Genomic DNA, 22,979 nt, shown 5'->3' on the forward strand with positions numbered 1-22,979 from the left:
CAAATTAATTGTAATTGGTAAAAATTATCCTCGGATTCTGTAACCGCAAAATGCCTTGCGCACTACCTTCTTTTGAAAAGTGGATATCAACTATATAACAACATTCACATTTTTACGGCGCTCCTGATGGAAATAAATCGCTAAAATTGTTAAAATCTTTATTAATTTAATAAATTTTAGTTATTTTAGCGATTTATTTCCATCAGAGAGAGAGAGAGAGAGAGAGAGAGAGAGAGAGAATGGAGCACCGTAAAAAAGTGGTGTTATGTAATTTACATCCATTTCTCCAGAGGGCAGTTGCGCGGCAACATTTTGCGGTTACAGGAAAAAAACTCTCATATCTTCTCTCTGATTTCAACTTATTAGTTTGAGAAACTAAATGAAAAACGGTGTATTTCGATGTATTCGATTTCTGGTACATTGAAATCGTTGTTCTTTTTATTTTAAATTCCTTAAAATGAGATAAATATCTAAAGAGACAAAGATAAAAAAAAGAAGGGAAAATCGCAATGTGAAGTAGTGCAAAAACAACCTTGCTAGTTTTTAATATATTTCGTCGACCGTTCAGAATGTTTTGCAACTAATGGAAGTTTCTTATTGATTAAATTATATAGTACTTTTAGATCTAGAGAATCCTATAAAGTATCACAGAGCAAAAAAACTAACATTTGCAAAATAAACATTTTGCTGAACACGACCATGAAAACTTTTGTAACTTTGTGAAGAGTCATAATACATAGATATGATAACATTATATTATTTACATTTTATTTTTGTATATATTATTATGGTATTATTGTTGCATTAATGTTAATAAATACCGATATTGGTGAAATAATTAATAATTATATCACTCCAATATTTAGATGTGAAATCCGCGCTCCGAACGTACTGCGATACTCGCGCAACTTCACGCGTGTCGAGACATTCGCGGTCATTCGTAATATCTCGTATCATCTCGCGCGAACGTAGGCGCGTATCAAGAAGGCCCGTTCTGCCCGTTTCGTCGCGAGGTGGCGGGCGATCCGTAGCGGACGGGCACGCAGCCGGGGTTCGAGGGGGCTGTCTGTCTATCCGAATCCGATATCTCCACGATATCCTCGGTCCGCACCTCCGGCCTAAGGGTGGGTCTGTTCTTCGTGCGGGAGGGGTCGCGTAGGAGCGCGGCCGCGGACCTGTGGCCGAATCGGCGTCGTGAGCATCGCTTCGAGTCTCGCGCGTACGGGAAGTGGCGTGTGGAGGAAGGGCGGCTCCGCGTGAAAGATCGTCCGCTCGCGTGGTTCGAGGGACCAACGGAAGGAGGACGTCGACGACGACGTCGTCGGCGACGATTGAGAGAGCGGACGGAACGCAGCGTTCCCTGCGCGCTCCTTTCTCGACTCCCCGTTCCCGGCTGCATTTCGTGGAAAAGCGAGAGAAAGAGAGAGAGAGAGAGAGAGAGAGAGAGAGAGAGAAAAGTATAGGAGAAAGAGAAGGAGAGCGAGCGACAGGGAGACAGACACGCATCAGCCCCCCCGGCACGTAGGTACGCTCCAGTCGTTCATGGCTGCGGCTCGGGGTGGGGGAAAACAAGCAAGCCGTCTAACGACGTAAGATCCCAAAAGCTCTTTATGCAGGAATATGTCAAGTTTAAAAATTGGTAAGTCCAATGCAACCGGCGCGAACGCGCGTCCGTCTGTCCGTCCGTCTTGTCTGTTCGCTTCTTGTGCTCCTCGTACGATCCGTAAGCGCGAAGGTTGTGTGTCGTGTCGCTCGGTTATTTCTCGTCTTCCTAAGGATAGAGAAGGAGAAGTAGAGAGCCACGGTCGTTCGTGTTGTGTGAGTCAGTGTCGTTCGTTTCGGCCAGTTTTAATTCTCTCCTGGTAATACTTCCACGCCGGCGGTTTTCCGACTCGCCGGTCCGTTCGAGTTCCCGAACATGGTGTGAATGACGATTGACTGTGCGCGCAGATGCGGGGCATCTCTCTCGTACACACGGCGGGATTTGTCCTCGTGCTTCTCGCTGCCGAGCTTCGCTCTCTTTTTTTCGTTGCTTTTTATTAGATATATCACGTATACTGGAAGGAGAGCATTTGGATTGACGCGACCACAGGTTTGAAGTACCCTCGGCTTCGAGGGACTCGCATTAGTAGTGTTTTGCGCTTAGAGCAAGCGTATGTTTTATGCAAATTCGAGTCGTAAGTTCTGAAAGAGCATAGCTACATCAGTGCGACAGATCGTCGTGTTCAAGAATGACGTTTGATTGATCCCTTTGATCACTCCGGTACTCTCCTTCCTGTCGGAACGCTCGGGGATCTTTCAACGATAAGATGCATGATATAAGAAAAGTAGGAAGAAATTTTCATATCGCATACCGTGTATTTTGTTGCGACAAAAGTGAATTTTCGTCGAGCTCTCTCTTTTATTTGATTGGGCGAACCTAGTTCGACAGATAATGCACCTTTTCTTTTAATTATACTAAGAAATATGTTAAATACCTGCGTTAGTTATGTATATTTCTTATACTGTTTGTTAATTATTAGCTTAAGTAGCACATTTTTTGTCTATTGCATGAATATATGCTTGTTTTATAGTATTGTGACAGATTATATACTGTCTATAGAAGTATTATTATTACGTGTATTAGCGTAACTGTCACTCAGTTCAAGAATATGATAGGCAGTATGATAATTATTGATTTATACATCGCTTATAACAATTTTCAACTGATGGAAAATGTTATTAATTGTTGCATTGAGTACAGTTTAAACAATTCTGTTGCAGCATTTATCGTGGCAATGTTATTTCGATCATAGAAGGTATTGCATGTTTATAGAAAAATAAAGATTTTAGAAAAGTAGGCAGGCATGCCATAGAGTGAATCTTTAACGTATCAATCGAAATTATTTCATTTTTTCTTTCCGCAATAAAATTTGGTCTTTGTATATAACTTTAAACTCATTATTCAAAATTATATACTGGCATGAACGTCATTATTATTATGAACGTAATAAGTATCCTGCACAGTTATAAGATGACCGTTATTACAAACTTTCTTGGAAACTTTGTAATTTTTTGAAAGTCGCAAATGCCATTCTGGGATGCATAACGCACTCTATGACGTGAATAGCTTTAAGTACTATAATAAAAAATGAAGTTTTATACTCTGATAATCTCGTGCTAATGATCGTTTATTTTGTTTTCCCCAAAGTGTTGGTAATGCACTTGCTTGCGCTACCCTTGAGAACGATGGATTCTGACCAAAGAAATCAGCAGGTGCATCAGCACTGAACAAAAAAAAAAGCAAAAACTAAATAATGAATGCCTGCTGCACTCACGCCGTCGACTCTGTACAAGCAGACTTAAAAGATTTGTTGAAGTAGTACGTGAGTAGCAGCTACTCACGCCACACTCAGCTGTACATACAAAATCTAAATACATATATATCGTCGTATATATATATGTATTTATTTTTACGCACATGGCAGCCATGAAGCATGGTACGTTTTATTTTTGTATGCTTTGCTTTGTATGTAAATTTTTCTTTTGATTTACATACTTCTATGACGTTTTCATCAGGTCCACATGAGTATTACTTTGATCAGAACTTGTTCGTGTGTACCTCGATAAATTTTTATTATACATTTCTCGATACCTCGGCGAATATTTGAGGATCTTAATTTTCGTATTATCTTTGACATTCGATCTGAAATTGGATTGTTGCGTGAATAATAGATTTTGTGTTGATTGTGATTTGTTACGTAAATTATTGAAGTATATACTAATTGTAATTTGTGTAATGATTAGGAACAGTAAGTTTAGTCTCTCGTATGTCTTATTATCAAAAACAGTATACGAACCTGATGATCTTGTATAATTTTATTTTTAGTTATAACGATAAATTTCTTTAATACTAAAAAATTATAAAAATTAGAATTGGAAATTGGTAGTTTATAAATCACAGTAGTGTTTGTAATAAGTATCATGTACATATTACTAAATGATCATTAAACAAACATTAATGAAAGTGGAACAGTAACTATTTAACGTAATTATTTCTTACGCACCTTTATATTGGTATGTACTACGATAATAACCATGATACATTTCAGGCAAGACGAGTCAAGACGACGTATGTTACGTTGTCGCCAAATATGATTATGAGGCACAGGGTGCCCAAGAGCTAGATTTACGTAAGAACGATCGCTATCTGTTGCTGGACGATTCGAAGCATTGGTGGCGAGTGCAAAGCGCGAGAGGACAGGCAGGCTATGTACCAAGCAACTATGTTAAGAAGGAGAAGCCTTCGTTGTTCGACAGTATTAAGAAGAAGGTCAAAAAGGGCTCTGGCTCGAAGACCCTACCATCCAGTAACTCGCCGTCCCGGGCGGTCGAATCCCCCATCATGGCGCGACGTTTGCCGGCCGATCCAAGTGAGGCGATCGGTACCGCAGTCGTCAAGTACAATTATCAGGCGCAGCAGGCAGACGAGCTATCCCTCGTGAAGGGCACCAGGATCCTGATACTCGAGAAGAGCAACGATGGCTGGTGGCGAGGTCAGAGTGGCACTCAGGCTGGCTGGTTCCCGTCAAATTACACTCAAGAGGAAGGCGATGCTGATGATACGCTTCATACATACGCGATGGCCGAGAATGTGCTCGACATCGTGGTGGCTCTCTATTCGTTCTCGTCCAACAACGATCAAGAACTGTCGTTCGAAAAGGGTGATCGCCTCGAGATCCTTGACCGTCCACCAGCGGATCCGGAGTGGTATAAAGCGAGAAACAGTCAGGGACAGGTCGGACTGGTACCGCGCAATTATCTCCAGGAGCTCAGCGAGTACTTGACACAACCGTATCGCGAGCGTGGCATGACGAGTAGCGAGATCAGTCAAGGGGATTCCCTCGAACGAAGGCCGGATCCCGGTGATCGGCCGCATCTCGTCGGCAAGCCTTGGTACTACGGTAGTATTACGCGCTCGCAATGCGACACGCTGCTCAATCAACACGGCCACGACGGAGATTTCCTAATCAGGGATAGCGAAACCAACGTGAGTATAACTATTGCTGTCGCGATTAAATCAGAACGTTCACTCGGTTTTAGCAAATTTCCAGTGAGATGTAATCGATTATCTTGTAGCCGAAGCTTCGCAAATATTTCTGCATAGTTTGTTCTTATTTACACACATAATTTCTGTTTGTATTTCAATAAAATTCACGCATCTTTAAAATTCGATTAAAGTTCAAAGATTTGCTCGCTCAGTTTGCAATTAATCTGACAAAGCAAGTATTGCAAGAATAGCGTTATTATTTATCGCTCTCATTTGTCAATTTTTAGATGGGCGACTATTCGGTATCCTTGAAAGCACCGGGACGTAATAAGCACTTTAGGGTACACGTGGAAGGAGCGTTATACTGCATCGGTCAGAGGAAGTTCCACACGTTAGATCAGCTTGTAGATCATTATCAAAGGGCCCCAATCTACACTAATAAACAGGGAGAGAAGCTGTACTTGGTGCGCCCACTACCAAAAGGCAATGCCAGTAGCAACGGTTGCTAGATGAATTCGTGCCATGAAGAAGGAGATGTCACAGTCCATGCGCTTTCAGATGTATCGCTAAGATACACGACGCCTGCCTAGTAATATCAATATCACACATCTCGTACGTTTATACAATAACAATTAATATAATTGGTCTACTCATATATTAGTGTTTCTCGATTGTTTTCACCATTTATACAGTGAAATATAATTTATTACTCTAAGTGAATCGGTAACTCGTATTACACTCCTCGGAGCTTCCAGATTACTCAGCAAACGAACAAAGAAACATTAATACGGCAGCTACGTGAACTAATTGACAACAAGGCTTATCTTTATATTCATATTGTAATTGTAAAACGCGAACCGACTGTTATTACGATTAATAATATATTACAACTGCATATAATATAGACTGCAAGTGTAATGATCAAGTAATAATTAATTATCATGCAATTATGAACGATTAAGTGGATCTCTACTCTAGAGCTATTGGTATTGAATTATAACAAAGACTAAGTGTTCATTTGTGATTTTGTATTTATATTAGAAGTTTTTAAGTAAATAAACTGTATTTAAGTGTGCATAAGACAAAATGTACCCTCTTGTTTCCTTTTGTTTTATCTTCAATAATACAGGTATAATACAGATACGTATGCGTTTAGAATTGTCATGTGCTACGATAAACAAATTTTTATTTCTTTTTCAACAAACACATCGTTACTATGTTGTAGAATTGGTTTTTTTTAGATACATGTATGTTGAGAAAAATCAATGGAAAAAAAAAGAAAGATTTTCTATATAAAAATCAGTGTCGCCAAGAAGTTGGAAGTATCGCCAAGTAACACATTCATGATTAGTAACAAATATTAATCTTTATTAACGTGTATATTATATATTCATAAATAAAAGTATTATTCTTTTTCATTTATATAGATATGAGATTGGTGCTCCTGGGGGATAAAAGTTAATGGCACTAATTGCCAATAAGGTCACGTATATAACAATTTGCCTAATCTAAATAAATTTTAGTTCGCATTATTTGTTCGTAACTCCATTAAAAGCTTACGCGTACATAATCATAAGAAGGGGTTGTTTGAATTCCTTGTCATGTTGCTTACTCCCGTGCCCACCTGTAACGACAATAAACGACAAAGTGAACAAAGCTTATCGAGGAACAAATATTTGCCGAATTTGTTACAGAGAATTCAAAATTATGGTTTACCATGAACGGATTTGCATGATACGCTGGTACTGTTGGTTGCCATACTTTGTTCGTTAACGGCGTCATGAGTTGACTTAATTGGAGTACGTCTCCGTTACTAGGTGTGCCAATGCCTATCCATTGCGAATCTGAAAGTTCATTTCAGTATTAGACTAAACACTAACGCAAACTACTGACGATAAATATAAACACGATATTTCTATTGTTTATCCATGATTACTGAATTATTTCCTTTTTTTTTTCAATTTTGAAAAGATCAAAACAAATGCATATATAATACTAATAAAAAATAACTTGGAAGAAATAATCGCGTTATCTGAAAGTTGTATAGTAGCTGTATTTTTTAAGAAATTTAGTTTAGAAATGAATTTTCTCGTATCTCACCATTATTTACAGGAAACTGAGTCGATTTAAATGGATTCGCGGGGTTGTACAGAGAGCTATCGACGGATTGAGTATTATTGTTGACTACATTTGCAGACGGCCGCCATAAATCACCACCCGTGAACGGGTTTGAGATGACGTGCGTTTGATTATTTACTCCTATACTCCAGGTAGCGTTCGGTGCTGCAATTGAGAATTTTAAATATTCTGATGCTTTCTCTTAATAGAGCGATAAGCTAAGTAATTAATTGGCGCTTTGTTCCAAACTTGCAAATTAACAATATTCACCATTTGAATTATTTGCATTCCATGTGGACGTAGATAAGGTTCCAGTCGTCTCTTCTTTCAATTGCGTTTGCTTCATTAATGAGTCTAAGTCTTTAAGTGCCGCGTAACGATCTTCCGAGGGTGGCGCATATATCCCATTCATATTCATCGTGGCGTTTCCACCGACCTGATTAAACATTGCGGACGTTTCCATACCTCAATAATAAAATTATTCATTATAAGACAAGCGTTACAATTTCGATATTCTAACATAAGGAAGACAGAGACACTCTGATACCGTTACTCACTCTTCGAATTATTGAAGACTGGATTATTGTCAAAATTAGCGAAGAACGGCTGCGGTGCGATCGGCTGCTGTTGACCGACCAGCGCCGCCGTCGTCGGGCAGAAGGGATCAGGAACTTTGCTGAAGTCGGCGACGAAGTCCGTCGAGAAATTGTTGGAATTATTCAACGCATCCGTGTTGCTCGGCTTCTGGCCGACCGGTGCGGGCAGCGTTGTGGACGCTCCCGAGTTCGGTACCCTCGGAATGCCGCTCGTGGACTGTGATCTTGGCTGCGTCGTTATTGTATTTTGATTTGCGATCGACGGGTCTAGATAATATCTTTTAAGCTCGTACTTGGCGCTCATCAGGTCTTTCATCTTTTGCTCGTCCTTAGTGTCCAAGTTCTGCGGGGAGTTCGAGTTCATCAAACCCAGCCATATTCTCCTGCAGTACTCGTTGCCGTGCTCCTTTATGAAGTCTATTTCGTCCTGGGTGAACATCGCCATGGAAATCGACTTTACCCTGTGCGGTGGAGTCAGGCCTCGTCTGGAAATGCAACACGACGGCTTGTAGATGAGGATTCTGACTCGATATCGACACAGAGATCGAATAGATCGGACAGGTGCGGGATAATCTTGCTTATCGTAACGTGATTTACGTAAATGCATCTCCAGTGTTTATAAAAATGTAGGCATTGGGTCTTTTTCACGAAAAATATTGACGATAATATACGACACGTGTACATCAGCTTATCAGCGATAACAGAGAAATTTTAAGTACATTGTCTCGGTGCATTAAGTTGGAGTGAAACAAACTATGCTACTTACTGCACCAAGACAATATTGCATTAACGCACCAATTTAAAATACTCATCGAAAAAGAACAGGTCTATTCTTGAAAAGAAACGTATACGAAAAATTAGAAAAATACTATAGTATACGTTACGTATACTATAGTATTTCCCTAGACCTTCGCATACGTTGCTTTTCAAGAATAGAGCCCCAGATCTCATGTAAACGCATCTACAGTTGAACAAACTATCATCATTGTTGTGTCTTTTCTACGAAAATATTTACAATAATTTACGTCAGCTGATCGATGGTAACGGAGAAACGTTATCTTATATTTTGGAAACTGAGCGTTTCTATACGCTTATCAATTCGAAATTATTTGTTAGAGAATGTGAAACAAGAAAGAGAAAGAGAGAGAGGGGGGGGGGGGGGTAGCAATTGTAATTACGTCATAGATATTTTTTTTTCGATCGCGGCTCGCTCTGAGATACTTTTGTCCCCCGGCTTGCTGTACGTCAATCGTTAAGTTTCCGTGACGAATAATAACGAAGCTCGCAATACGTATAGGTTTGCAAATATAGTATATCTGTACATAATGAGATTTAAAAATCCGCACGTGCGCGCGTGTGCAGTGCAATGCGACGCGATGCGGTGCGACGCGACCGCCTCTCGCGCAATGCGACTTGACCGATTAAAAGGCGCGAGTCGATAATCGGCACCTCGCGTATCACGCGTGAGTGATCGCAGTTTCCTGGAAGGGAAATAAGAAAGAGAGAGAGAGAGAGAAAAAAAAGAGGTAAAAAGAGGGGAAAAAGGGACGAGGATGAAAAAGGATGTTTCCTTTAATTTCTTTTTCCTTAACGGAGCGCGTAACATTTTGACTATTTTTTGACCAACGATAAACCCAGAACTGCGCACAAAGAAAACGTCGACGTCGATTGATAGCGCTAACTTCCTGGCCGCGCGTGGACGCCGCCGACGTTTTAACGCGATGACTCATTTAGAGACCGTGCGCGAGAGCGCACAGTCTCTCCCTCGCTTTCTCTCCTTCTCTCTCTCTCTCTCTCTCTCTCTCTCTCTCTCTCTCTCTCTCTCTCTCTCTATCTTTCTCTTCTCTTCGCGTCGCAACGCAACGCTTGCGAAGAAGAGGCCTGGTCCTGTACACGTGTACGTCGCCCGAAGCGATTTTCATACATACAGGCTGCGTCCCACATAAAAGGACATTTTCGAGGATAACGGCAGCGGTGGTGTTCACCAGGACACCATCTGTCCCGCTTGGCGATCACGCGCGCGCGATACGGATTTTCCCTCTTTTTATTTATAATCGCCACCACGAATTACAGTCAGGATTAGGATTTAGAACGCGATATAGAACGCACGGCTATGCGCGACGATCCCGATACCATCGAACGTGTGGTACCGCTGACCTCGCTGTGCTCCAACTCGCCGTGCCCTTTTCTTCGAGACCGTTCCATGGGGGAGAGTGGTTGGGTGATCTCGCGGACCCCCATCTTCGCAACGTCCTCGTTTCATCCGAAACGAGACGTTAGTACAATAAAATGTTAGTGTGACATTTACCCAATGTCATGTCGCGAGGGGGAGGGGATACGGGAGGGGGAGGGCAGTTAACACGCGATCCAGGAATCGTCCGCGAGGGCGGTGTGGTAGCGGGGTAAAGAGGGCGACGAACAGACAGAGAGAGAACTTTTGGAGCCAGAGCTACTTACAGCATACCAGAGCAAGAGGTGCAGACGAACGAGCCGATCGTCATGTTGACATAAGTCGGCCCGCGCTGGTTGCAGTCGAAGCATTCCTTGTTGCCCGGCTGCGAGACCAGTTCGCGGAGCGTCTTCAGGTTCCTCTCGTCCAGCTTCCTCTTCGTAGACGCCATGCCCCCGTCTGCCTGCGCCACTACGTACGTTAAGCCCGTGGGTACGCGCGCTCGCGCGCGGCGGGAACGGGTTTGCGCCCTCGCGAGATGAACTCGGGCCTACCTAGGTCGTCGAGCTGTGTCGAACACGGGCGCCGATCCCTAGGTACGTGCCAGGGACTGTGTGTGTACGAACCACCTATCACGCCGCGCCTACAAAAACTGACTGTGCGGTGTGCGCAGCGCCGCTGCGTTCACTCTCCTTCTCTCTTTCATTCTTCCTTAGCCCTCGCTCGCTCGCTTTCGCTCCCTTCCTCGGACTTCGGTCACTGTGAAACAAGCGTTTTACAGGGATACGTCCAAGTGATACATCCAATGAAAGCGCGTGGATCCTAGGGATTGTGTGAGACGCCATTTTCGTTTCTAGGAAATGGATCTTCTCATTGGATGGAGGGTGAATCCGTCTTTAGAAAGAGTCAGCTGCGTTTATACGTGCATACGTCACACACAGCCAGAGGGCGACTTCGATTAAAATCTGATAGATTAAAATCGGCAATTAAATCGATCCGCGGAATTGCTTAATTATAGCAAAAACTCTTTAGTTATAGATTAATAACGCAGTACTGACAAAGAAACTTCTCAAGATGTCAAATTCTAATTTTAATGAAACTTTGTGAACTTGTAGCTTACATAAAGAGATGAATTTGGAAAGTATCAATTGCGGCGAAAAGGGCGTGATTTCATTCCTTTAAAGTGATATTTTCTAAATTCATCTCTTTATGTAAGCCATAATAAGTTTATTAAGTTTCATTAAAATCAGAATTTAATATCTCGAGAGGTTCCCTTTTGTGAGTTATAAATTCATGCGATTTACTGTTGTATATTAGGTGCTTCATAAGTAAAAGCGTGTATGTATTGATAACGTAATGCTATCGTCGTACTTATATTATCGCAAAACTGCACTTTTTTCTACGCGGTTTTATCACCTGCGTGAATAAACTTGAAACAAATAACAATTAATGTACAGTTTTACCAACGTAGATTAAATTTTTATCTCTGTTAGACTACTTTTTATCTTGTTATATGTCTTAAGAATAAAAAAAATAAGCTAAAGATCCAATAATAAAATCGAGATTAAATCGAGGTAATCTGTTTACATGGTGACGCATGAGTCTATGCCCATTTTTATCAAAATGTATAAATTTAACTTTGGTTCAAGTAACTCTTCGTTTTTTTCTATAGTTTATATGTATATATATATATGCACAATACATACAATGTATACAAAGAAATGTATATATAAAAAACGAATAAAAGAATAACAAAAACAGTTGAAGAAGTCAAGTAAATCGCAAATTATACATACCACGCATTTCATCTTAAAATAATAATTAAAGATAGGCATTGTTCAATTGACGCTCTTACGCACGCGTAAGATTTCTTTCGATCTCTCTCTCTCTCTCTCTCTCTCTCTGCGTAAGTGTAAGTATACACATGGTATAAGAATAAGGGTATGCTCACGCGCATGCGACCAATTAAAATTGTCAAAGTGTGACGTCACACAAACAAGCGGTAAATTTAAAACTGCTGTTTCCAAACAACTTATGTTAGCAGCATTTTCGTCAGATATTTTATTTTATTTTGATTTAAAGTTTACAGGAAAAATACGTTTTTAAATAATTTAAGAACTAATGAATATCTTGTAACAAAATGTAACCATAAGTAAACATTACAAACTCAACAAAGATAGAAGAATTTATTATGAAACAAATATATAAAAATGTTAATACCTTTTCCTTCAGAGATATATATATTGTATTTCTTTAGTTGTATTTCTTTAGTTGTATTTCTTTAGCAAAATTATATACAGTTGATTTCGTTACATTTGTACATTTACAAGAAATACAAAATCTTACCTTTTTTAATATTAACGTTTTGATTTCCACATGCAGCAAGCCATTTAGATGCAATCGTTAAATCTTTCGGAAACGAAAAATATTTTATGCTGTTTCCGTTAAGCAATTTTGTTTTGCGATAATAATTGCCACAACCTTTTATACAACAGGACATTGTGTACGTATCGTATGTATCACCGAACATTAACCATGTCAAGTATCAGGAGCCACCATGTTCTCGTTTGGGCGATCTGATTGGCCCCGAGAGTGACGTCACGCTTTGACTGCGCAGTGGGTGTCCACGGCGTGAGCATACCCTTATTCTTATACCATGAGTATACATTGACGTGTTTCAGTAGAGAGAGGGTCTCTATGTTCCAACGAACCACCCGACCGGGGCGGACGCGTCTCGACTCGGGTGTTTTCTTTTGTATATTTTTGAAAGTGTGGCCGACTTCGACCGTGTCTTGCGAGAGAATTCTTCTGAGGGTTCTTCTGAGAATTGTTCTGAAAATTCTTGTGTGAAAAGTAGTGACACGATGACAATTATACATAAAAGAAACCATTAAAATGTCATTTAAGATTAAGAAACAGACGGAATACTGGAAAAAAATGAAAATAAGAGTGAGAAAAGAAGAATCTGAAAAGCGTAAAATAAACGAGAAAGAGCAGAAGGCTAAAGTAATCAAGGAAAAATCGAAGGAAGAAGATCCTGATAAAACGAAAAAGAAACAACCGAAACGTATAACAATTATAAACGGTGATATGAAAGTGGGAGAGTTAATCTGGTACTGTGTGTGCGTGCGTGCGTGTGGGACGAAATCGCGGAAATAAACAAATACATCACAAATTATTATATTGTTTATGAAGGCCTGTAAAGATCGGACACAAAGCGCCAAATAAGTTTGATAGAATGGAAGGACTTGGCTTGAAATTTAAACTTGATACAAGATTGATGATCGATGGTTTGGATCATGGTGGAATAAAAATAGAGGTGAGCTCGTCAGGTACACCAAGTTTTGATTCGTTCTGCGCACATATGGCGTTGGAACAAGTCGCCTTCTATATTGGAATATAATTATAGTAAAGGAAACGAATTTGAGACTGACTTGTGATTTATTTTTGTAAAGAATGGTGGTGTTAAAGGGTGTAAAAATCGCAGTGAAAATGCGAAAGTAAATAAAATAAAGTTTTTTTCGTTTCCAAAAAATAGTGACAGCGGCAAAATGGATGAAAGTTTGTGGCAAAGAGGTTAACCTCAAAAGTGGTAAATAATATATAAAATAAATGTTATTAGTATAATACAAATTTATATTACAAAATATAAAAATTATTTAATTAAAAAATGTTTTAGGACGTATTTGTTCGATTCATTTTCTTCCAACGTGCTACAAAAAAAATCCGAATATCATGGAGATTATTCTCCAACAACAGTTAGAAATCTTTTACCTGATGCTCTTCCGACAGAGAATATAAAAAAAAAAATGTATTTGTCGAAAGCGAGAGAGTTCTAATACAGGAAAAGAAAACAGACCACATTTTGAGTATCGCGGAAAAAACGCTGATTGGCTGATATATTAATATGGCAGGCCACTTGTTCCACCACCGTCATTGGTTAATCATCTCCTTGCGCAACAGCACACCTCTATTTTATTCCACCATGGTTTGGATATAGGAATAGTTGGAATGTATGAAACTATAGATGAAAAACATCGCCTTACAATGGGAATTTTCCAACAGAGTATACAAGCGACACGGAGTGCAACATAGCGAATCATTACATCCTTGTTGTTCGTCAACGTTAAACAAAGATGAAATGATCACTGTGTTACACAGTGTCGCTTATTGGAAAGCTCCCCAATATCACCAAATACCACCCAATGGGCGCGTTCAGCGGACTCAACAGTTGAGTGAGCGCTTGCTGTTATTGGTGTATTCTTCTACATCACCCAATTAAAATTTCAGATCTACAAATGTAAAAGAATACATCAATAACAGCGAGTGCTCACTCAACTATTAAGTCCGTCGAACGCGCCCAATATGGCGTATGTATAGCATTCTTATGTTTCTTTATACAATTCGTTTCCCATTTTTTTATGAGTCACCTTCATCATTAAAAACTATTTTTTAATTCTAATATTATGTTCGATCACATTATTTTGAAAACATACATAATAATAACTTACTTGGCGTTATGTTTCTCTTACAGATATGAACATATGAAGATTATGGACCTTTAATTTCACCTTTTTCTAAACTTATCATTATATGTATATGATATTAAGCTTATGATGGTCGAATAAATGTCAATAATTTAGATATTACTTATGAATAGTTTTTTTTTTAAATGAATCTTACTACTACCTCATTAGGATATCACATTTTTTATCTTGTATTTTAATCAAAGACTTTGAATTTTCGACAGTTTCTCTTCTATACTTATAAAGCATTTATAAAATTTGAATATATAATATATATATAAATTTTAATGACTTAATAATTATCTTTTCATTAAAAATATTTTAATCCTATAGATTTAAGTCTTTTATTGATAAGATATTGTTTATAAGGATTATTCAGAATAAATACTAATTATTAATTGGTGGACTCGTGGATTACCAAAGAGAGATAATAAACGTTTCGATAATTCTATATAAATATCTGTGAACGGATTATATAATAATTCAATATTAAATTTACAATTTATGGATATTCCATAAAAATTAGCATATCTCTCTGTAATATAATTATACTCTAACTGTACTAACTGTATTTTATAATACAAAAATATTTTTTCTGTAATTGTTTCATACATAATAAAACATGGAGATCGAAGTGCAAATTTAATTGAAATACATATGTATGAAACAAATAAGTCATAAATTTAGTATCATAGGTTGATTAGTTTTATTGACGTTTAGTATTGAGAACTAAGTAAAGTATTTGTAAATAAAGGTAATTGCTATACTTTGTTGTTTAAATATTTTTATGTGCTCATCCTTTAAAATTTAATTACAGCTTTAAATCATAAACTAAATTAAAATAATATTGGAGTAAAAATTAATAAAAGAACGTTTGTATATATTATATATTTATTCTATTATACATAAAATAATGGTACTTTATTTAACAAATCTTGGTATGTGCACATATGTATAACAAAAAGACCCTTTACAAACCACATAGCTAATCTTTAATGTGTTTTAATACATATAAAAAAATGTTTTAATTCAACATACTGACATCAAATATTATCACATTACAAAGAACATACATAGCTCGATTAATTGAAACAAGGAATTATCTCATTTTTAGTCAAATATGGATCGATTAATATCTTAAGCGATTCTCATAATAGAATGTATTTAAATTATATAAATTTCTGTTTTTTTTTAACAAAAATGTAAGCGTTGATGTAACCCATGTAGATTGTGCAAATTGCATGTATCGAAGAAAGCAACTCAGTGTTTTTACTCGCTTTTTTTTACCGTATCACCTTTATCTTTCCATGATAGAGTGCATGTTCCATTTTTGCATTCCTTTATCAAATCTGGACACGGCTGATCTTCCTTGACCTCCTGTCCTTTACTTCTCAACTGCCACCATTTGATCAATAACGGTTGTATAAGGAACCTCCATATTATTAGAATTATAGGAACCGCAAAGCATGGCACGCACACCATTCTGTATCTAACTTATTTTTATGATCTAAAATCATAGAGAAGCAATTTTTTTTTTAGAAAAAGAGGGAGAGAGATGACAAAAATGTCAAATATCCATCTCAGAGCGACAGTACAGCTGCAGCTCGCAGATCGCACGATCTCAATCATCACCTATCATCGTTTCTTATCACCACTGCGTTTGCTGTACACGCTCACTTCCGAAAGTGCGGAAAGAAGGATGATTTCTTACCTCGAGGGAAAGAATATTGAGCCTCCACGGGACAACAATCGGTCAAATGTGAAAGAGATCGATATGAGCATAACCTGGACGAGATCGTAGAGTAGAAAACCTAAAATGTTTCTGACAAATGCACAAATATGTCGATTTTGTAAGAGCAGATACTATCGGTGTGTCCAGCTAAAAATCACTGCTACAGATGACTACTTGAAACGTCGATTCGTTTTTTAATTTTAACGTTTCATCCCTTCGACAATTCGCTCCACCTGTCATTCACCAATTGATGTACAATACAAACATATACACCATGCATATACATAGAAGCATACGACACATATCCATTATACGACTTCCTTCGCCCGTCGTTCGCAGCGCCGCGCCGAGCGCGACTAGCTTGGAGAGTGCTTGGACTAGTGTCAAATTGGCGCGCGCAAGTTACTAGCTAGCCTTGGGGTATGGCTCGATCCGACTAAACTCTGATTAACTTAATTAGAGATTAACTTGTCAAGCGAAGTTTATATTTTTTTAAATTAAATAGAATTATATTCTGTGTTATTTAAGATATGGAAAACAAAAAAATTAGATCAGAAACAACATTTTAGTGAGAAATTTTACGGGGTAATGTAATAATAAGTGATTCAATACTGAATTAATAATCAGTAATTAGCTTATTAAGTAATATTTTATTAATGTGGATTATTTTTTGTTATACTTAATCTCTGCTCTGTTTGAGCTTATTGATCCAAACTGTAATTTATTTTCTTACTAATTAACAAATTTTTCGTCTGTTTCATTAACTCTGTTTATTAATGTAAAATGTACCTTCTGTGAAATTTTTTATTAGAACTTTTAATTATATATTGATACAAATAATATGATTGGCCTGGTTTACATCGTGCACTTGATACGCGTACTAACTATAGTTACTTTCTATTAAATTATCTTAATTTCAGCAATGTATTTAAAGAATGATTTATAAAATTGATACAATACGCATCAAAATGTTTAACTAAATACGTTTATTGTGTATACATTTACATATATCGCCGAAATTAAGATAATTTAATAGAAAGTAACCAGTTAGTACGCGTATCAAGTGCACGATGTAAACCAGGCCATTGTACAATAAATTAATTGAACAAATCAGTAAACCAGAGTTAATATACAGAAAAAAAAGATCAAAGACAATGAATTATACAATTTTACTTCGAACAGTTCTGTATAGTTGAATTAATCGTCCATTAAGTTAACTGGAGTTGTTCATATACAGTCGAAGTCGTCCTGGTTCTATATAGGTACCCGTTTTTTTTTCTTTTGCACGACGTCAATCAACTGTTAACGTTATTCGCACCTGTTCCTGCGAGAAGTCTAATTTATCGATATTTAACACGATCATGCGCTATACGATATTTAACACTATACGCATGCAAAAGAACATGGTCACAGCCATATATCGTGATTGCAAGATCTTTTTCGTGTTTATCACGTTTAATACATATATATGTACATATATATATTTTAAAGGCAAAAGGCATAGATATGTATATAATAGAACGAAAGAATTTGTATCGCAAAATGTTTATGCGGTAAGAGTAATCGAAGAGTGTTCCAATTCGACTGATCAGTTCCTTTAATTTTACGAGAAAAAAATATTCCCGAACAAATGTTAGATCACGCGGTGCGTAAGCTCTTGCCTTTTGAATCTTACATGCTCCCAAACACCTTGCGACCCCTCGTTACAGATAACGAGACGACAACGACGCTCAACACGAAAAAAACTAGACCGAAGAGAGTTGTCAGAGCTCTGCACCATTGCCGCTTCCGTTTCGCTCTCGCAATCGTCCGGCCTAAACGCTCGGTTTGCGTCACGTCGAGCGTGAAGTCAAAATCCTCGCCCAGGCCTCGAACAGCTAAGCGACGATTCCAGTCGTTCGCGCTCAACGAGGCAATTGTTCCTTCGGTGGATGACCTGACGTCGCTGCATATTAACTGTTGAAATAATGTTCCTCCATACAGTATGACTATATATACGCTTGCTGAACATTGATTGAAAATATGAATATTTCAATCTTCAACTTGATACGCTTTATTTTTTTCTAATTTTTAGAATTAAAAGAAGATGAGCAAGAGAAAGTTAAACTGAGATAAAATTTAATCTACGTTGGTGAAAACGAGCATTAATCAAACAATGTAAATCCGAAGAATGTTTTCTTTTTCAAAAAGCTATAATGCTAATCTAATCGAACCCAAGCGAGAGAGAGCTAGTACTCACCGTTGAATACTTGGACTCGGTTTCGCAAGCTTTCTTCCTCGCGGAGTCGTTTCTCGTTTCGTTGTCGTCTTCGCGTCTCATCGCCTTGTCGTTCTTGAGCAACGATGGCACGGATCGCGCGTTGTACTCGTACAGGCAACGAGGGCTGACACAGAGTTTCGAGTTGATTGGATTCACTTTCGATGGTACGTTCTTCACGCAGCTCGACGATACCGTTGGATTCTTATCATTGAACGCCCAGGATGGGCAAACGTACTCGTACACGTTGTTGTTCCTCATACCAATCTCAAAGGAAACAATACGCGATATATCGCGCAAGATATCCTCCGGTGGCGTTGTGACGTTGCCATCTATCACAGAATTGAGAGTTCGGGATAATTCGAGCAGCACCTCACACGTTCTCGATGGTGATGATGTTAGCTGCGGCTGCGGTGGCGAATAATTATACGTGCAATCGCATACGCGACACGTATAAATACCTGTTACGATAAATAAAAACGCGCTGCGATAAACGAGATTTTTGAAAAGTGAAAGTGAAAACACAGCGAAGTCGTCACTTCCGTTATACCTTCGTAATCGCCTGCACTGTGATCCTCGGTATGATGATAGATGACGGAAGGCCAAATGGGCCGTGGTATCGCTTCACTCTCGTGAATCACCGCTAGGCTACCGTACGATGGATCCCTCGTTGATGCCGACGTGTAATAGGAGTACGAGCCGGCCGACAGTGGCGGCGAATGGCTCGAGTAACCGGAGCTCGTCGACGTTCTGTAACATCTTCGTGGATTATTGCGCGACGCCGTTGACTTGCTGCCCGCGATGCCGCTCACGAATTTAGAAATCTCTACATCTGCCAAGTCCGATCTTATCCTGAAAATTATTCCGTCAAGTATGATGGACAACATGCAATAAATATACATACATATATCGTTGAATATAGTTTTATTAAATTGGAGCAAAAAGTATGTTATATCGCGTTTCTCGTATAAAACTTCGAATAAAATACAACTTCCATTTTTATTAATCGAGAAAATCACCATTTGGTTTCAATAGCCGCGTTTAGTAGAATTTATTTTGTAACGTTGGAAGTTTTTTTTCGCATTGTTTGGCTTGTACTTTCAGATCTAGAGAAATAGTCTTATCTTTCAGTAAAGAAAATTATTTTCAACATCAATTACAAAATAAACATTCTGCTTTACCAGAAGCTATTAATCGTATTTCTTTCGTTTGAAATTTGAAAAGCAGTCTTACTTTTAGAAGCTGGGAGTAATAGAAGTGACTTATTGTCACTCTTCTATGTCTCGAAATACAATGATTAGCTAAGAACTGACGTTATTTCTAATTGTTTAGATTTTTGTCAAGAACGTTTTTATATATAGATTATTTTATATATAGATTTATAAGAAATATTTAACATTACAAAATGCGTGATATCTCGACAAAATTACCTTTTTAAAAAAAGGAAAAAAGGCGCCAAGTGCAAAAATAAAATAAAAAAATGAATTGAAACAAAAATGAAATAAAATCTTTTTAGATTGCGCCAAATTATGGAAGGAATATATTTTCCTGCCATATATATAACATATACTTTACTTCAAAAAGTAAAAGTACAAAAAACTTGGCGCTGCTAGACCTCAAAATATACAATAATAAGATGGTTATTAAATAATTCCGAATATAAAAAATAATGAAAAGATTTAAGAAAGAAAATGCAGTATTAAGATGCTATTGGATTAGGTATATATTCACTTATTATCAATATTTTGAGGTCTAACAGCGCCAAGTTTTTTGTACTTTTACTTTTTGAAATAAAGTATATGTGTTATATATGTATATGGCAAGAAATTATATTCCTTCCATAATTTGGCGCTAACTAAAAAGATTTCATTTCATTTTTGTTTCATTTCATTAATATGGCAAGAAAATATATTCCTTCCATAATTTGGCGCTAACTAAAAAGATTTCATTTCATTTTTGTTTCATTTCATTTTTGCACACTTGGCGCCTTTTTTTCCTTTTTTTAAAAAGGTATAATTTTGTTGAGATAAGAACTGATGTTATTTCTAATTGTTTAGATTTTTGTCAAGAACGTAATGATCGAAGACTTGTACCATTCGATGTCGTACGTAGGTTCGATCATAGATGAGGCGGCATAAACGCGTCTAATATCGACTTCTGCATCTCCGGGATCGATGCGACTGCTGATTCCAGAATCGCGCGGGATCGCCGCTCGCCTCGCTACGCCGGCACTCGGACGCATCCCCCGACGGCACTCGGTGGCATTCGGTGGCATTTGGACGCTACCTGACGCTACCGCAGGAATCGGACGCAAGCTCGTCCAAGGCCAGCTGCTGGAACCATCGCCGCATGCTCAATCATCGCAGCTGCGCGGCTTTTGTAGTCGGCGGACGTGGATTCCTACAGGCCATAGCGATCGGTCTCTTCTCTGCTTCTTATCGAAAGCGAATCGTGCTTTATATGTATGAATTTATATATACACGTTTATTTCATCAGACAATGTTATCGAACGCGCGCGTGTGACGGATGATCCACGTTTCAAGGTCGCTTTCACATTCGGTCGTGTTCACGTAAGAAATCGGCCAGTGTAAAGCACCTATTACGTTATTCGGGACGTGTCGAACGAGCGAACGTTAATGGAGGTCATCGTCGTCCTTTTTCTTCGAGCTTATACGTTATTGCCATCTGACCTCCTCTTCTCGGTTCTTCTCCGCGTAACGATCATATCGGTATCCTCGGCACGAGCCGAGGGACTTGTCTCCGGCGCAGCGCGGCGCGGCGCGGCGCCGCCGTGTCAAATTTCGACAACGTGACGTACGAGGCGAAGAGAAAGCGCGGATATGCGAGAATAGCTTTCGAATTAGGTCAACTTGAGTAATGGAAAGCGCCCTTTGTGTTCATTACGTTATAAACTTCGTGTTGTTCGTATAGTATATATATCGCGATACGATGTCCAATTATCCGCCAGCCATTCTGGTTCTTTTCGAAGCCGGTCCTCGAAGTCACGATTTTCCAGACATCGCTATCGCGATAAATCGATCAGCCGTTTACTCTGATCGGTCAAGTCCAATGAGCATTACCTCGTAACAAGAGATACGTACGTAGATATGTACGTAATTATTATCTAGGAGACGTGTGGATCAGCTGTTGCAGCGCTCGACCATTCCATCATCAGCAGCCAGACGGCCAGTAGCCAACCACTTTCACATCAGCACCAATGCTTACGTATTTTAACACCCTAAAATATCACATAACGTTAATAAAAGCTTCGTAAAGGTGGAACAGTCCTTTCGCATAAATCATCAATTATCACCCCTGCACGATAGATAATATATTATATTATAATATTATATAATATATAGCTTTCAACAAACAAATTCGAATAATCTCTGGGTATAAATTAATGCGATTACTTTCACAATAATTCTTCCCGTAACTTTGTCGACTCACACCCGTTTACCTTATACCAATGTAAATTAACTTTAATTTTGATTCAACTTATAATCTTCATCTTTTTCTCATTCTTAGAATTAAAAAAAGATGTAGAGTGTTAGATAAGGCGAGATTAAAGTTAATCATTGGTATATAGAAAACGGGTATAAAACTGACAATCCGCAATTCAATTGCGGCTGTTTTTATTTTTAAATTAAAAACGCGTACATACATATTTCGTGTATAAACGTCACGTAACATAGAGATACGTACATGTATATGATAATCTTTTACATAATCTTTTATATAAATGTCGAGATAAGTCAAGAGAAAAGCAATGCGGAGACGTGAATTATTATAATTGATTGCGTTCAATAGAAGAAGCATCTTTGCAACTGTTGTAAGGTTCTGTAATACGATTGCAATTCTTCCTTAATTTTCTACTGGATCTAAACGATGGATAATCAGTCATATTAAAAAATCTTTACAGCGGTAAATCTTTTCAAAGCTACTTTTTCAATCATTGTTTACGACGTTTACGTGAATACATTTATCGATGTACGTGAGTTACAGCACTCAAACCGATTGCGAGAACGCTTTTTCGCGCGTCTAGAACGATAACCGCGGAGCATATAAACGTCCTTTTTAAATTTAAGTTACACGATATTGCTTGTCGCTTCCCGGCAAAACGATATAATGAATGCAATCTTCGTGCGGGTTGTTGACGAGCGTCACGCAAAAGAAATAACGCAAAGATCTTAGCATATTTTCTCCTCAAAGAGTTCCACGGCCTTTCTACGGCAGCGGTTATTATATATGTGCATGCGAGGGAAGATATTATAGGTATACGCGCACGAGACAACCCGAGGCAGGTATACGCAGTCACGCACAACGTGGCCGCCGTGTCATCGCCGAGCGGCGAACGGTAAGTGTACAGCTCGGTGGAACGAAACCACGAAAAATATTTAACTCATGGACTTTCACTCGCACTCATTCAGAGGACCGTTGACGGGAAAAAGATCGTTACTGCCGCACACACCGCTCGTACCGCCTCGTTTCGCCTCCGACCTGGCTCGGGACCGGGATCGAGCACCGAAAGATCCTTAGCTATACGACCGC

At 38.6% G+C, this 22,979-nt stretch overlaps 3 protein-coding genes across 5 annotated transcripts; 1 reads left to right on the plus strand and 2 right to left on the minus strand.

Moving 5' to 3' along the window:
• The first annotated feature begins 1,060 nt into the window (after positions 1–1,060).
• On the plus strand, positions 1,061–5,999 carry dock (SH2/SH3 adaptor protein dock). Of its 2 annotated transcripts, XM_018540476.1 has the most exons (4): positions 1,062–1,639; positions 3,191–3,479; positions 4,092–5,029; positions 5,317–5,999. In XM_018540476.1, the coding sequence occupies exons 2-4, from the start codon at positions 3,461–3,463 to the stop codon at positions 5,536–5,538; spliced, it is 1,179 nt and encodes a 392-aa protein (XP_018395978.1). In that variant the 5' UTR covers positions 1,062–1,639; positions 3,191–3,460; the 3' UTR covers positions 5,539–5,999. The 2 variants fall into 2 exon arrangements, with proteins under 2 accessions (XP_018395979.1, XP_018395978.1); XM_018540477.1 differs by lacking the exon at positions 3,191–3,479 and having other exon boundaries at positions 1,061–1,639.
• Positions 6,000–6,339: 340 nt separating this feature from the next.
• Positions 6,340–10,551, minus strand: drongo (Arf GTPase activating protein drongo). 2 transcript variants are annotated; one of them, XM_018540478.1, is made up of 6 exons: positions 10,201–10,551; positions 7,705–8,228; positions 7,418–7,612; positions 7,130–7,312; positions 6,746–6,873; positions 6,340–6,653 (listed from the first exon to the last, which is right to left on the minus strand). In XM_018540478.1, the coding sequence occupies exons 1-6, from the start codon at positions 10,362–10,364 to the stop codon at positions 6,600–6,602; spliced, it is 1,248 nt and encodes a 415-aa protein (XP_018395980.1). In that variant the 5' UTR covers positions 10,365–10,551; the 3' UTR covers positions 6,340–6,599. The 2 variants fall into 2 exon arrangements, with proteins under 2 accessions (XP_018395980.1, XP_018395981.1); XM_018540479.1 differs by having other exon boundaries at positions 10,208–10,255.
• A 7,291-nt stretch (positions 10,552–17,842) lies between these two features.
• On the minus strand, positions 17,843–20,703 carry LOC108774374 (uncharacterized). The gene is made up of 4 exons (XM_018540467.1): positions 20,522–20,703; positions 18,979–19,280; positions 18,411–18,889; positions 17,843–18,127 (listed from the first exon to the last, which is right to left on the minus strand). The coding sequence occupies exons 1-4, from the start codon at positions 20,701–20,703 to the stop codon at positions 17,843–17,845; spliced, it is 1,248 nt and encodes a 415-aa protein (XP_018395969.1).
• Positions 20,704–22,979: the final 2,276 nt, after the last annotated feature.

Source organism: Cyphomyrmex costatus, unplaced genomic scaffold (assembly GCF_001594065.2).
Source record: "Cyphomyrmex costatus isolate MS0001 unplaced genomic scaffold, Ccosl1.0 scaffold251, whole genome shotgun sequence".
In the NCBI taxonomy this organism is placed as follows: domain Eukaryota; kingdom Metazoa; phylum Arthropoda; class Insecta; order Hymenoptera; family Formicidae; genus Cyphomyrmex; species Cyphomyrmex costatus.